Below are 16,955 nucleotides of genomic sequence, written 5' to 3'. Positions count from 1 at the left end.
AAACCCTATGGGACAGTTCTACTTTGTCCCATAGGGTTGCTACGAATTGGAATCACCTCAGTGGTACACAGCACAACGTGTGTGCGTGCACATGGGTGCGCACATGCATGCACATAACTGCTAGGCGCCTTCAAGTCGGTTCCAGCTCATAGTGACCCTATAGGACAGAGTAGAACTGCCCCATAGGGCTACCAAGGAATGGCTGGTGAATTTGAACTGCCAACCTTTTGGTGAGTAGCCCAGCTCTTAACTCCTGTGCCACTGGGGCTCCTCTGCATACACACATACACGACTAGATCCCAGGAAAGAGTAAACTGGAATTATGTAACAGGGATGCTGTGTCTGTCCTAGAGAGGAAGAGTCCTGGCAGGGAGCCCTGGACCATTTGTAATCAGAAGGGAGTGAGGAGGCCCCCAAACTCCAGAGAAAATATGTTGATGATTTTCTGGACTGTCTAAAAAATTTCAAACCCAGGGATGGTATTTTTATTTTCCGTACACCCTCCTTGGGACTTGGGTTTCACTAAAGCATTTTCTGTCCTTGTTTTCCTTATGAAATTAGCCAAGACTGACTTAAATCAGAATATACTGTTATAGTTTGACATGTTGTCAAAAGAACAAAATAGATGGGCATGACAAATATCTCAGGTTCCGTTTGGGACGTAGGAAGGGTAGGGGAGGAGAATGGAACTTGCTGAAGTAGCCATGTTTTCTCTGATAAAGGATGAAGGGAAAAAACAAAAAAACACTTGGAACAAAAGAGAGAGAACTAGCAAAAGGAAGCGAAATTTCTGAATAGAGACAGCCATAGGATGCTCTTAAACGTTTTTGCTTGTTCCTTTGTTTGGAGTTTTTTGTTGTTGTTGTTCGTGTGTGTGTGTGTGTGTGAGTGTGTTTGCATTTTAAATCGTTTTCATGTTTAAGAGCCAGTTGCCACGTAGTCTGTTCGGACTCACAGCAACCCTGTAGGACAGAGCAGAGCTGCCTTACAGTGTTTCCAAGGAGCGACTGATGGATTTGAACTGCTGACCTTTTGTTTAGCACTGGCACCACCAGGGCTCCTCCTTAAGAGATACTTAACCAGATGCTCCAAGTGCCTGTGGTGGCTGCCCAACTCATCTCACCCTGCTGGTCTCCCACCGTGCAAGCCCTTTTCCTACAAAGCTTTTGGAGTGGACTTTCTAAAAGTATAGATCTGATCCTGCCCCTTCTCAAAAATTTTCAAAGGCTTCTCATCACCTACAGCAGATGTCAGCATCTCTTTTCGGTAAATGTCCAGATAGTAAATATTTTAGGCTTGGTGGGCCATACCATCTCTGTCGCAACTACTCAGTTCTGCTATTGTAGCTGTAAACAGTATATAAACAAATGAGCGTGGCTGTGTTCCATTAAATTTATTTAACAAAAGATGCTAGATTTGGCCTGCGGGCCATGGTTTACAGACCCCTGGTCTACAGACACTAGTCACATGCCCTGGCCTGACATTCAAGATCTTTTACCATTTGACCTCATCCTGTACAACCAAGTCCCCCACCCCCATTCCTCCTAAATCTCGGAATACACAGTGGTCTTTAAAAAGGTGCCATCCCTCTACCTGTGTTGTTTCCTGAGTTTGGATTGCCATCCTTCCTTGGTTCTTATGTTTTATGTGAGTCTAATCTTCATGGCTTATCTTTCACAAAGCTCCCGTCAACCCCCCAGGTGTCTGTACTCTAACAGTCCTCTCCTTTTGTCTCTGATGAAGTTTTTCATCATGTAGCTACCATGTTTGTACGTTTGCTCAACCAGACGTGGAGGGGCTTGAGAAAAGTGTGCTCTTATTTCTCTCAGTACCCAGCTTGGAGCTCAGCAAAGATAAGGCCCTGGAGCCAGTGGTCCTGAAGTTGACCCACCAATGGGACTCTGTTTCTTTTGTTTGTACAGAAGTATCTTAATCTGTAGGTGAAAATACTGCAAACCTAGATGTGCGGTGGGAAGCCAGGGGCCAGAATTGCTGGAAGAAGTTAGAGGATAACCAGCAAAAGCACAACCAGGTCAAAACAGAGCAGACCAGTTGCATCCAGGACTGTCTAGGAGCCCTCTGGGAACGGCCTCATGCCCGGATCAGGGGAGTGAGTGAGGAGCAGCATTTAGTTTGGGGCATCAGGACCCAGGAGAGGATGCAGCCTGCTGGAGGGAGATCAGAGAGAAGCAGCCCGCGTGATTAATGGGATGGAGGGACTGACTCATGTGCAAAGATTAAAGCACTTCAAGGAGCTGGGGTGTAGGACCAAAAGGGGCAGATGATAGCAGTCTCCAAATATGTGAGATGGATAAACACCCAGGGGGGAGCAGCTAGCTTCATTAGGGAGGTGAAACGGAGGCTCCACAGAGGTTGGGAGGACTGCTCAGAAAGGACGGGCAGTTGAGGGGAAGCTCTTTCTGATGGAGGAGTTCAATAGATGATGGATGGCCAGGGGAAGCTCTGGGCTGTTGGAACTGGAAGCACCATGGAAAGGTCGCCATGGGGCGACTGTTTTGGGAAAACCTCTGTTTTTATACTGTAAGGCCCAGCAGCCTGCCATGGCTCTTGACCTTGGCCCTGAGTGGTGGCCTCAGAATCACTCTCTGACTCCCAGCCTGAGGCAAGCTGGCTGGGGAGGACTTAGGAGTGAAGAGACAGAGAGAGAGGCACACACAGAGGGAGACAGATAACCTTATTTCCACTCTCCTCTTAGATACCAAGTATTAGATGTCACAATTTTGCTCTGAAGTCATGTTTCTACCACCCCCTCCCTGTTTTAGAAGAGCCCTGGTGACACAGTGGTTAAAATGCTCAAATGCTAACTGAAAGGATGAGGGTTCAAACCCACCAGCTGCTCCACAGGAGAAAGATGTGGCAGTCTGCTTTCATGAAGATTTACAGCCTTGGAAACCCTATGGGGCAGTTCTACCCTGTCCTATAGAGTCGCTATGAGTCGGAACCCACTCAATGGCAGTGGAGTGGGGCTTTCTCCCTATTTTTGGTAAAAATCAGAGATACTCATGCTAAGCCTCTTGTTGAAACAGGACTTACACTCACCCTCTGCCTGCTGGTAGACCTCACCAAACCCAGCCACCACCCTGGCTTCACAGGTTCCTTGACTGGCATATCCCCAACAGGAATAGGAAATGGATATGAGATTTCGGAAGATGAGTTTTACCTGAAGTCAGTAAACAGCCCTCAAGCCCCAAATCGGCTTTCTTACAGTATTCTCTGAAATTTGCTCCAAGCCAAGAAGGAAAAGCTTGTGTAAAAGGCTGACCAGGTGATCCAGCATGAGAGTAGAGTCATTTCAGTAGCCAGTTGACTAAGGACTATAGAGCAGTGATTTCAACCTGGGTGCACATTAGAATCATCTGGGATGCTTTTAAAAATAGCCAATGCTGGCCCCACCCCCAGAGCTTCTGATTTAATTGGTCTTGGGGGGCAGGAGAGAGGCACCTAGACATCAGGATTTTTTCTTCAAATTCCCCAGGTGATTGTAATGAACCACAAGGAGCTCTTTATTTGGGTGTGATTATAATTCATATGAATGTTACTTCTCCATCTTTCTCTGATGTTGTTGTTAGGTGGCGTTGAGTTGATTCCAATTCATAGCTGCCCCGTGTACGACAGAATGAAACACTGCCCGGTCCTGCTTGTTCTCACAATCATTGCTATGTTTGCGCCCATTGTTGCAGCCACTGTGTCAATCCATCTCATTGAGGGTCTTCCTCTTTTCCCCTACCCTCTACTTTACCAAGCATGATGCCCTTCTCCAAGGACTGGTCCCTCCTAATAACATCTCCAAAGAATGCAAGATGAAGTCTCACTATCCTTGCTTCTAAGGATCATTCTGGCTGTACTTCTTCCAAGACAAATTTGCTCTTTCTACTGGCAGCCCACAGTATATTTAGTATTCTTTGCCAACATCATAATTCAAAGGCATCAGTTCTTCTTTGGTTGTCTTTATTCATCGTCCAGCCTTCCAATTGAAAATATCATGGCTTAGGTCAGGCCCACCTTAGCCCTCTAGGGGACATCTTTGCTTTTTAACGCTGTAAAGAGATCTTTTGCGGCAGCTTTGCTCAAAGCAATACATAGTTTGATTTCTTGACTGCTGCTTCCATAGGTGTTGATTGTAGATCTGAGTAAAATGAAATTCTTAACAATTTCAGTCTTTTCCCTGTTGATCATGATATGCTTATTGGTCTAGTCATGAGGATTTTTTTTATCTTTATATTGAGGTGTAATCCATACTAAAGGCTGTAGTCTTTGATCTTCATCGGTAAGTGCTTCAAATCCTCTTCACTTTCACCAAGTCAGGTTGTGTCATCTGTACGTCACAGATTGTTAATGCATGTTCCTGCAATCCTGATGCCGCATTTTTCTTCATATAGTCCGGATTCCGGATTATTTGCTGAGCGTACAGATTGAATAAGTACACTGAAAGGGTATAACCCTGACGCACACCTTTCCTGATTTTAAACCACACAGTCTCCCCTTGGAGCCCTGGTGGTGCAGTGGTTAAGAGCTCAGCTGCTAACCAAAGGTCAGCAGTTTGAATTCACCAGCCGCTCCCCGGAAACTCTCTGGGGCAGTTCTACTCTGTCCTGCAGAGTCGCTATGAGTCGGAATTGACTCAAGAGCAATGAGTTTGGTTTTTTTTTTTTTTTTGTATCCCCTTGTTCTGTTCAAATGACTGCCTCTTGGTCTACGTACAGGTTCCACATGAGCACAATTAAGTGTTTTGGAATCCCCACTCTTCATAATGTTATCCATAATTTGTTATGATCCACATATTTGAATGCCTTTGCATAGTCTGTAAAACACAGGTAAACATTTTTCTGGTGTTCTCTGCTTTCAGCCAAGATCCATCTGACATCGGCAATGATATCCTTCACTCCAAGTTCTTTTCTGAATCTAGCTTCAATTTCTTTCTCTGTAATTGTGACTAGAATATCATTTGAAAGGTTAAAAAAGAAAAAAAGCAAACATTTAGCAATTATCTGCGTACTCAGTACCTTGCTGAGGGAAGGAACATAATGGGAAGCAACAATGGTCCCTGCCCTCAGGGAGCTTATGGCCCAGAGGAAGGAGACCACTCATGGCATAGCAGGATAGGCTGAAATGGGTTACTCCCATTCTGTGTTTTGTAGCCAGGATTAGCTCTAGTCTTATCCTACAGTCTGAAATTACATGTCCAAAAAGAAGGTAAGTCCGTAAAGCCAGCATACCAGTAACGATTCAAGTAGGGGGCCCCAACATGGTGGCACATGAGGTTTTAAGAGTATATGAACTACCATAAGACCCAGCAATCCCACTCACAGGTGTATACCAAAAACAATAAAAATAAAAAATTGAAAACAAGTGTTCAAACAAAAACTTGTACAGAGATGTTCATAGTAGCACTACTTGCAGTAGCCAAAAGTGGAAACAATTCAGATGTGCACCTGCCGATGAGTGGATAAACAAAATGTGGTATGTCTACACAATGGAATATTATTTAGCCATGAAAAAGAATGAAATGCTTATGCATGCGACGACACGGATGAACCTTGGAAACATTATGCTAAGTGAAAGAACCCAGAAACAAAAGGCCACATATTGTTTGATTCCATTTATACCCAATGTCCAGAATAGGCAAATCCATAGAGACAGAAAGTAAGTTAGTGGTTTCCAGGGGCTGGAAGGACACAGAGTGAGGAGTGACTGCCTAATGGGCACACGTTTCCTTTCAAGGTGAAGTGGTTGTACAGCAATATGAATGTACTAAATGCCACTGAATTTTATACTTTAACCTGGTTACAATGCTGTATTTTATGTTTTATGTAGTTTACCACACTAAACCAAACCAAAGAGTATATGAGCAAACTTTCTGGAAAAAAAATTTTTTTTTTTTTTTTTGATGAATGTTATTGCTTAGGTTGAAGTTACTATAGGTGTTTAAGTAAAGAAAAAAAAAAATGAGTGATGTGGAAAGGGAAATAATACGGGCGGTATGTGGACGTGGCGGGAATTGGGGAGGTTGCGTGCAAAGGACAGAGGTGTCGCTGGGCAGGTGCTCTCCCCCAGAAGCCCAGTGTTCCCTGCAAATGGTCTCGTTCTCTCTTTCCAACTCTCCTGAAGTTTTCTTACCATCCCGTGGGCTCTGTGCCCTGACCAGAGTGCTTTCTGAAGCAGTGTCTATGGTTCCTTTGTCCTGGCTTTGTGGAGAGAAATATTGTGAGCATGTTCATGGAATAGTTCTGAGGTTCCGCCAGATTCCAAAACTTCAAGTCACTGTCTGATCCCTCTTTCCTTTCTGTTTGCTTCTGTCACTAGCACTTAGCGTTCAGCATGACTTTAGAAGGCATCTTTGCAGTCAGCTACCTGTGTCATTTCCCCAGTGTTCCAGGGGACTGGGGACCAGCCACATCACAGCGAAGCAACGACACCCAAATGCTAGCCTCAGAACAAGTATTTTTCAAATCTTCTGTCTCAAAAACACACATGTAGTACCTGTTTCAGACACTCAAGTTCATAGACTAATTAGGAACAAACTGGGAACAAACAGTAATCTTCCATTTTTTTTTTTTTTTCATTCCTGTTTTCAGCTTGTGTGGAAATGTTGGGGGGAGGGTGGCCACAGGTGTATGAATTTTAGAAACACTCTGGTGACATATCTCCAAGGAGCCATCTGCACTGTGCCCGGCTTGCTCTATAGCAAAAATTCTATGAGTACAAGTAACCTTGAGAATTCCTCACCTGCAAGGTAAAACATCTCAGTGTACGTTTCACTGTAAATTTCTTTTTAAGTGTTCTTATCTGATGTCCTTACATCACCTTCTTGCCGTGATGGATACTTTTCAACGAAAACCTTAAATGGTTGTGTAACAGGATCTGTAATACCTTGTTTTATTTATAATTTGTCCCAGCTGTAGGCATTCAGATGAAACTTGAATTTTTCCAAAGGAAGTTCTGGACTGCCAGCAGACAGGTAAGCTACAATCAGCGCACTAAAGCGTTAGCGACGCTTATTATACAGGTGTTCACATGTGGATACCCACAGCCTGAAAGTGCCGGATTTTTGATGACTGTTTGTAAAATGAACTGCTGGCTGCTGGGATTACCTTTCATTTCGCTGCAGAATAAAGGGCTGTCAGCGTGTTAAACGCCACATGCTGGGCAGAGCAGAGAATTTGCTCCTAAGAGGAATTTTAATTGTGAAATCAAGATAGTAAATTTCAGAGAAGTATTTCCTTTAAATACTGGCATTTGTGAGATTTTCATAGTGGCTTTTTCCTAATCTCATCGTGATGCCTGGTTAGTTATTTGTGCATCACAGTTTTGAAAATTTTTGCATAGTTAGATTATTTGCAGTATTCATTTGCCTTGCGTGGCTAGAGGGCTTCTCTGAGCTATTCTGCCTTGAGAATCTGGGACACTTTCTTTCCCTTTGCCGTGTTCTCTGTGCTAAGTAATCTCAGGAGTATTTATTAATTGATTTGGCAGAAATGGCAACTGGTAAATTGCCTCCATCTCTGTGCGATGGGTAAGCAGCTGCTAACAAAAAGGTTAGCGGTTTAAACCCACCCAGAGGCTCCATTGGATGAAGATGCGGCAATCCGCTCCCGTAAAGCTTACAGCCTAGAAAACCCTATGAGACAGTTCTACTCTATCAGATGGGGTCGCTATAGGTCAAAGTCTGCTTGACGGCACTTACCAACAACAGCCCAATTTTGAACATTGGAATCATTTCTTAAATTAAGACACTTTAAGAACTTTAAGAACCTGTAAAATACGAACACAGACAGGAATTTTTTAAAAAGTCATTAAGAGTTAATTAAAATTAAGCGATTATATTTCTTGTTACCAAAAGATTTGAGATCTTAAAAATGTATTATCAATATTGAATAACAGTGTAAATTAAAACAGATAAAAACAAGAACAAGGCAGAAAAATTGTTTTATTGTTTATATTACTATTTGGAATTGATATTGACTCAGGAGTTCCTAGATGGCACAAAGGGTTAAGTACTGGGCAACTAACTGAAAGGTTGATGGTTAAAACCTACCCAGAGTTACCTGGGAAGAAAGGACTGACAAGAAAGGACTGCTTCTGGAAAGTCGCAACCATGAAATCCCTGTGGAGTGCAGTTCTACTCTGAAACACATGGGGCTGCCATGGGTCAGAATCAACTCAAAGGCAACTGATTTTATTTATTCCAGAAAGGGCAGGCAGGCAAGACTCATCTGGGAACATTGCCCTTGGATGAAATTTGGGATTTGCACACTGTATTTTACGCTAATAACGCGCACCTTCTATGTTTGTTGGCTAACCCATGAGGCATTTTCATAAGTTCTGCTATGCCAATTTTTTTTTTTTACATGTTGCTGTAAAAAAAAAAAAAAAAAAACTGGCATAGCATGCTTATGAAAATACCTCACAAGGTGGGAGGGCAGGGTTGGCAAACAAAGGTAAAAGGCTCATGTCATTTTCATAAAAATAACGGGGACTGGTGATGACCTTGATAGCTTGTGCTTATGTAGCTAAGAACCCAGTCGCAGTCATAGCCGACATGAATATGACGTATTTCCCCTTGCCTCTTCCCACACAGTGTGCCTCTCTGGATGGCAAATGCTCCATCAGCTGCGATGATGAGGTAAGATAACCTCCTACCTTGGTTTGCCATGACCAAGGGAAGCTGACTGACCTTTCTCACAAATGGAATGCCACTATAAATGAAGCCAGGTCTAACAGATCACTGGAACCAATCTCCAAAAAGTCAAGGACACTTTGTGTGTGTGTGTGTATTTCCTCTCCACCGCTCCCCCCCACCCCAATCAGACAGTACATGAGAGCTGGAGAAGTGTGCTTTAAATATCCCATGGATAGCACTATTGAAATTCTTACGTTTTCAAGGAAATAATACAAATCACTCTCATTCTGAAGTTAACATTATGATTCTCAAAGATTTTCCCCCACGTATTACCACTTCCCACCTTCTGAGGAATTATTGACCCATTTTACAGATAAGAAAATTGAGGTTCAGAGTAATGAAGTGACTTGGCTATTTTCATGTGAGCTGAAAATCTAGGGTTGAAAACTCAGAACTTTTCATTCTAGCGTAGTGCTTCCTTCCTATACCTTCTTCTCTCTCCCTTTCTCCCCTTCACCACTTTTATCTTTTTCTCTTTCATATTTTTGGGAAAATAATGTGATTCCCACACATGAGCAATGGAAGAAAAAAATGTACTATTGCCATATGTCAGTCCACCGGGTGAAAAATTCAGTGCTGTAAGATCTGCCGCTTCTTTTAGAACAAGCAGATGCATGGTGCCCTCATCCCTTGAGCTCGGAGTCGCTTTGGCTCACTTTTTCTTTGTCTGGATTCACTGAACATCAGTCAACACATAAACTAGACCTTATACGTAACTATATATTTACATTCCTTCCAGGCTATCAGAAGGATTTGAGGAATCTTAACTGAATGTAATTTCAACACAGAAAACAGAGTAGAAGTAGATGTCAAAAAATGGTAAAAATAGTAGACGTGTACAACTCAAAGAATGTCATCAGTGTCACTGAATTGTACGTGTAGAAACTGCTGAATTGGCGGATGTTTTGCTGTATATTCTCAACAGCAACAAATAAAAAATTTTAAAAGTAGGCAAAGGAAAGACAAGAACAGAAATACAAACGAGTGTCCACAACGAAGTGAGAACATGACATGCCCTGTCCCTGAGGGTCCTGGCTGCCAGTTTAAAAAGAGAATCAATTCCTGTGTCGGTCACAGTACCCAAAGAGTGAAAGTCAGTCAGATTTTCAGCAGAAGCCCAACTTCTTCAGATCATTACGCCAAAAATAATTTTCCCTAAGGCACTTTGTGAGGAGCCCTGGTGGTACAGTGGTTAAGCGCCCTGCTGCTAATCGAAAGGTTGGTGGTTCAAAGTCACCAATCGCTCCACTGGAGAAACCTGGGGCAGTCTGCCGCCGTGAGGGTTACAGCCTTGGAAACCCTGTGGGGCAGTTCTGTTCTCCCACAGGGTTGCTATGAGTCAGAATCAACTCGAAGGCAATAGGGTTTTTTTTTTTTATTTAAGGTTACTTGTAAAGGGTACCCAGTGACCTTTTATGATTAGCATTCTTTTAGTAAGTTTAGAATGTCTTTTGTAGGATAGACAAATGTGCCTAAAACCTCTTTCCTGTCTTTTGAGACATTTGTGGCCTTATTGGAGCACTCAGCTCAAGAACAACTCCGCTCGCTCATAATAACATTTGTCAATCAGTACCATGAGGCTGTGTGCTAAACCGTTCGCATGCACAATGGGTACAATTACTAGTCCAATTTACAGATGAGGAAACCGAGGCCAAGTGGCCAAGTCAGATTTTAAATTCGGGTCATCTGATTCCAAAAGCATTGCTCGCGACCGGCGTTGATGCTCTCTTGTATAATGGTGTCTTTGAGCACCTACTGTGTGTCAAGCTCTGTACCAGTAGCTTTACATAAATAGACTCATGTGTCTCCTTTTACTTACTTTGTGCAGAGTAGATCTCATTTACCCGAGGAGGAGAGGTCCTTAGAAAGGTGACATAAACTTGCCTACGACTGATTATAAGGTTAGCCCAGAAAAACCCAGTGCCGTCGAGTCGATCCTGACTCATAGTGACCCTATAGGATAGAGTAGAACTGCCCCATAGAGTTTCCAAGGAGCGCCTGGCAGATTGTAAGGTTAGGCGATGAAGATCCTATTGCTGAGAGCCTTACCTGAGAAGCCTTCATAAATGTGTGACGGGTGAGTGGCCGGGAGAAGGTGACCTTGTAAGTGAAATAGTGGGCATAGCTGTAAGACCAGAATGTATCAGGGTAGCCAGCAGACACTTTTTATGTATAGTATATACAGCCCATTCCATTAATGATGGATTCCGTATTTACAAATGTGCCTACTCACTGAAATTTCTTTGTAACCTCAAAATCAATACTCGCCATTGGTCATTCACAGACATGCACGTGCACAGAACAGCAAAAAAAAAAAAAATTGAGCCACCTGACCCAGGCATTCCCTGCTAAGATCAAGCAAGGATGTGCTGACTTCTTTCAGCTCTCATGCTATACACAGTGGTCTATTTAGTAATACATCTTGTGCACTTGTGTTCTTTTTGTTGGTAATTTCGCTGTTTAAAATGGTTGCCAAGTGTAGCGCTGAAGTGCTGCCCTGTGTTTCTAAGCACATGAAGGCTATGATGTGTCTAATGGAGAAAATACGTGTATTAGATAAGCTTTCTTCAGGCATGAGTTATGGTGCTATTGGCTGTGAGTTCAGTGTTAATCAACAGGATATATTGAACAGCAGGTCTTTAAACAGAAATACACATAAAACACGGTTATATATTGGTTGACTGATGAAAATATTGTGACCCAGAGGGTCACAGGAACAAAACCTTGTATTTCCCCTATGAGCAATGGTTCCATATTTGCTAATTCAGTGTTTGTAGTGATTTTATAGGACATAACTACTGTGAATAACAAGAATCGACTATGTGCTTATGAGAGTAGAAGCAGCTGTCTCTGCACATGGGTAGGGGTAGGTGCTTATCTTCCTGTGTTCTCTTATGTGCCCTAAACTTATTTGAAGAATGACATGAGGATGATACTATTTTTGAATTCCAAAGTAAACAACAGCGTTCAGTGTTAGGAGACTAAGGGGCTCCCTGTTGGGAGTATAAGCAGGGACCCTGTCTGTCTGTTTCAGAACCAGGTTAAAAACACAGAAGGTACCCAATAAAGGTTAGGCAGTTGGTTATTGGTTATTGGTTGGGTAGTTGTTTGGATGGTTGAGCGGGTGATTGAATGAGTGGTGATATGAATAATTGGTTGGTTGATTGGTTGGTTGTATGGAAGGATGGGTGGGTGGGTGGTTGCTTAGTTGACTGGTTGATTGGGTTGTTGGTTGGATGGATAGCTGTTTGGATAGTTTTTAGTTGATTGGTTGGCTGGTTGATTGGGTGGATGAGTAGTTGGTTGGATAATTATTTGGTTGATTTGTTGGTTGGTTGGCTAGTTGATTGGCTGGCTGGGTATTTGGTTGATTGGTTGGCTGCAGGGATAGTTACACAGTCTGGTGCATAAAGGTAGCCTCAGTGCATGTATACATATACATATATACACATATATATATATACATATATATATATCAAATTGGATCCCCACTTAGAGGTAGAAACATCCGATATATGTTTGCTGTTAAATGATTGATTTCAAAGACAGTGTAGTATGGTGAGTAAAGGCCCAAGCCATGGAGTTGGACTCACGTGTTCTAATTGTGACCCTGACTATAATATAAGCTACGCAACCTAGGGAAAGTGTCTTAGTCTCTTTGTGCTTCAGTTTCCTCAGCTACGCAGTATCCACCTCACACAGTAATGGTGAGGTATAAATGACATAACATGAAAAGGGCATTGCTCCTGGTGGCACATGGTAAAAAAAAACACTCAATAAATGTTAGCTATAAACTTGGAAACTCTAGGGGGCAGTTCTACTCTGTCCTGTAGGGTCGCTATGAGTCAGAATCGAGTCGATGGCAGTGGGTTTTTTTTTTTTTTTAATAAACTGAGAAAGTATGAGGACGTTTCCTTTAGAGGAGTAGTTCACCTGAATGTAAAATGTCCGGCAGGTGGCATATATACCCCAGGCAGTTGACAGTTTCCACTGGGCATGCTAAGCACAGGGCATGATTCCTTCCTCCCTAATTATCTTCTTTCAGCAGCCAATGAGATAAGACCCCACTCAATTGTTATTTAAAGTTTTATATACTTTGAAAATGGAGCCTTGAATTTGCCCTGTTTTCTGATCTTCATTTGATGCTCCAGTGTAGATAGCTTGTACTTTGAAACTGTCATCCATTTTCATCTTTGACTTGGCTTCAGGCAACCAATTAACAGTTGTTTTTTTTTTTAAATGGAAAAGCCAGCCCAGCCTTCCCACCAAGGCCCCTTTCCATCTTTTCAGCAGACTCTTTCCATGTGTCATTCCACTTTCACAGCTTTTAATTAGGCTTGTGAGACCAGGTCCCCCCTCCAACTCAACTACCGTGAAGTGATCAAGTCCACATTAAAAATGGCTCTGAGGGCTCGTTAAGTTCACATGCTTCTGGGTTGTCCTCTGCACTGAAGACCTGGCCCACCCCGCCTCCACCCCGACTTACTTTGCCTTAGATCCCCTCCAGTGCCTTCGTCTGCCCCACAGCAGGCTCCCTGGGCCTTGGCAGGAGCACTCTGGATTGGTGGATGGGGTCAGTATAGACAAATGTCTCCCCATCTTTTAGAGATATATCTTTCGTTGTTGCAGTCAGAGCCTGCACCAAGTGACATGGAGGGCCTGACTGTGGAGCTGACTGAAGAGCAGAGAAATTCCAGCCCACCCAGGGCAAATGGTTACTTAAAAGCCTAAGAGACAACCATTGAAATGTTTCTGATGTGCCTGGCCCCCAGATAACCACTGGGGATGCTATGGGTAGAAGAGTCAGAAATTGTTCCTGCCCTCTTGGAGCTTCCTGGCTAGCAGGGGAGACAAGCATATGGAATGATTAACTGCGTTAAGTGCTATGTAGTAAACTAACATGTGTGGTCAGTGAAAAGCTCTCTGAACAGTCAACTGAAGATTGAGAAGGAGGTGACATTGAAGACAACACCTGAAGAATGAGAAGAACTTTACAAGTAGAGAACAATATGTGCAAAGCCCCAAGGTGGCCAAGAGATATTGTGGTCTAAGGAAACATGGTCAGCATTCAGGACAGAAGGGACAAAGGCAGGCCCTGTCCACCTCTGTTCTTAGTCTTACACATGGGCACTATTGTTTCTTCACTCCTCTCATTCTCTTCTCTAACTTACCTTTCCAACAGCTACCAACGCCTGGTGAGAGCAGCAGTATTTTGCAAAGAAGTGGAAGAAGAAAAGGCTCTCCCCTGCTGACACATATGCAGGATAGAGTTTTTCCAGGTGTGAATGCAGTGAGTGGATTGGAAAGTTCAGATTCAGATTCAGCTGCTACCCTATCTTGTCCCAAAGGGATAAAAACCCATTGCCGTCAAGCCAATTCCAACTCACAGCCACCCTGTAGGACAGAGTAGAACTGCCCCATTGAGTTTCCAAGGAGCTCCTGGTGGATTCACGGTTAGACTTTTTAAAGCTTTGTAGGCATTTCCTCTGGCATCTGAAAGACTTCCTTGAACTATGAAAGTCTGGGGGAGGGCAGAGTCCAAGCAGCCATGTCCTTCCAGAACCACCCAGCCAGTGGGTACACTTGAGCATTGTGATGGTTAATGTTATATGTCAGCTTGGCTAGGCCATGGTTCTCATTGATTTGGCAGATATTATGTAATCATTCTTCATTTTATGATCTGATGTGAGCAGCCAATCAGTTGGAAGGGGAGTTTCCTTGGGGTGTGGCCCACATCCAATACATACGGATGTTCTGGCAAAGCTCCTTCTCTCTCTCAATCCTGCATCCGTCTCATCATCCTCTGACCTCTGGCTCTTGGAACATGAGAAGCCTTCAGTCTGCTGCCTGACCTTCAGATTTTGGATTCACCGGCTCCCACAATCCTGTGAGCCAGCAGCCTGCCACTTGACCGGCAGTTTTGGATTCACCAGCTCCCTCAACCTCGTTAGCCAGTAGCCTGCCACCTAACCTGCAGATTTTGGACCTGTCAGCTCCTGCAACCATGTGTCAGGAGAAGCCTCCAGCCTACTGCCTCACCCACAGATTTGGAGCTTACCAGCTTCCACAATTATGTGAGCCGTTTCCTTGAAATAATAAATACATATATACTTCATTGGTTTTGCTTCTCAAGAGAACCCAGCCTAAGACAAGGGTCACTGGAATATCTACTGAGGGCAGGGACACAGGCGACCCCCACTACAGACATCTTTCTAAAGTGACCTCTCTACAATAAAGCTTTTCAAAAGATAGTATTCTGATATGAGAGTTGACCTATGATAAAAAGACACAGGGAGTGAAGTGAAGGGACGGTCTGTTTAACAACTGAAATATCAGGGATCAGATTGTGAGACCTAGAGGAAAGGTAGCAAGGACTGGCACCTTTGTGTGCAGAGCAGAGATGCAGAGACCCAGATCCCACCATTAGAGGTAAGAACTCCGTGTCTGTCTGTTGTTCCGTCTCGAGTCAGAAGTGAAAACAGACAGTGCAATACTGGGCTTCTAAGTGAGTTGTTTCAAATCATTGCTCATCCTGCACCTTACCCAAACAAACAAAGACATTCCCCAAAACAAAAGCAACAAAGCATAGCCAACCTGCCCCAAAAGCCTCTTGCTAAGAACTGGGTAACAACTTCCCTTTTGGAAAAATTCTGAAATTATGGCATAAGGATACTTATAAAGTTTGATGAATGAATGTTTGCTGAATGAATGTCAGCACTCATTCTGTGAGGCCTGAGCTCAGCATCATCCCATTAAAGCCTCTCAACAGCCCAGTGAGATAGTTGTTGGTGCTATCTCAATCATTCAGACTAGAAAACTGAGCCAGAGGGTCAAAAGACTTTGCTCAAGTTTACGCTGATAGCACTTGTCTGAGTCTCTAATGCTGAAGGCAGTATCTTAGCCTCTGGGCTAAGTCTGCCTTCCAGTTAACCCAAGCGTTGGAATTGTGATTTCTCACCCCCAGGACCCTTACTCCAGAGCATTCCTCTCCGTGAGGCCCAATTCCCACGGCCTGGGCTTGGTATTAACCTCAGGTGTGTCTACCTCATCTGCCTTTGTGACCCAGAATTGGACTTCTCTGAGGAATATTGAGTTATGAAATAGTTGAAGGAAGAGATATTTTAACTAAAATTCCCTTATCTCCACCTCTTTCCCTCTCTGTCTCTATCTCTGTATTTTTAATCTCACCTAGCTTCTATGAAATCACCAGGACTACTTTTAACTAGACTCGTTGCTATTGTTCTTAGTTGCCATCCAGTTGATTCAGACTCATGGCGACTCCATGTGTACAGAGTAAAACTGCTCTGTAGTGTCTTCTAGGCTGTGACCTTTCTGAAGCAGATGGACAGGCCTGTCTTCCAAAGTGCTGCTGGGTGGGTTTGAACCTCTAACCTTTCGGTTAATAGTTCAGCGCTTAACTGTTTGCACCTCCCAGGGCCGCCTCCTTTGCTGTTTTAGAACAACCTTACCCCTGCATGTTTTGCCAAAGGTGACTGTGGACTGGACATTTACAACATCTGTCAAACTTTAGAGCTCCTCATGTCTCCAAGCACTTCCAGCCTGTCAGTCCACCCTTGGGGCAGGGTGATGGGCACGTGTCTTCTGAGATGTTGGACTTAATTTGAGGGAAAAGCAGCACAGTGAGGGAAAGTTGAGAAAATATCTCCTCTATTTCCTTTTTATGGAGGGAGAGTATAGACATGGCGGTTGAATATTATTTGTTGAAAAGTGACACAGAAAAAGCAGTTATCAGACTGGAATCTGGCTGATTCTGTGCAGGTTGATCCTTAAACCCAGTAATCTGCTCACCTAACTCCAGTGGGCTTACTGCACTCCCCTGTACCTCTTGACAATAAATTAATCCAAATGGTTGTTGACAGGGAGGTCTGTTTAGGAAGTATTCATTTCTAGTCACTAAATTTACCTTCAGTGTTTACAGGTATATAACAATACACACAAGCCATGATATTTTCAGTCACCTCATGTACATGTAAGAGCTGGACAAATGAATAAAGAAGACCGAAGAAGTAATGCCTTTGAATTATGGTGTTGGTAAAGAATATTGAGTATACCATGGACTGCCAGAAGAATGGACAAATCTGCCTCTGAAGAAGTACAGTCAAGAATGCTCCTTACAAGCGAGAATGGCAAGACTTCATCTCATGTACTTTGGACATGTTATCAGGAGGGACCAGTCCCTGGAGAAGGACATCATGTTTGGTAAAGTAGCAGGTCAGCAAAAAGGAGGAAGACC

General features: G+C 43.4%; 1 protein-coding gene across 1 annotated transcript in view; it reads left to right on the top strand.

Annotated features, from left to right (window-relative positions):
* CACNA2D3 (calcium voltage-gated channel auxiliary subunit alpha2delta 3) overlaps positions 1-16,955 on the top strand; it is a 1,049,182-nt gene that overhangs the window by 941,631 nt on the left and 90,596 nt on the right. Inside the window, exons 28-29 of the mRNA XM_064274376.1 lie at positions 6,918-6,979; positions 8,600-8,644. Coding sequence (XP_064130446.1) covers positions 6,918-6,979; positions 8,600-8,644 — 107 coding nt within the window. The remainder of the gene's footprint in view (positions 1-6,917; positions 6,980-8,599; positions 8,645-16,955) is intronic.

The sequence above is a fragment of the Loxodonta africana genome, chromosome 22, assembly GCF_030014295.1.
Source record: "Loxodonta africana isolate mLoxAfr1 chromosome 22, mLoxAfr1.hap2, whole genome shotgun sequence".
Taxonomy (NCBI): Eukaryota; Metazoa; Chordata; class Mammalia; order Proboscidea; family Elephantidae; genus Loxodonta; species Loxodonta africana.
This window is presented reverse-complemented; position numbering and strand designations above follow the sequence as displayed.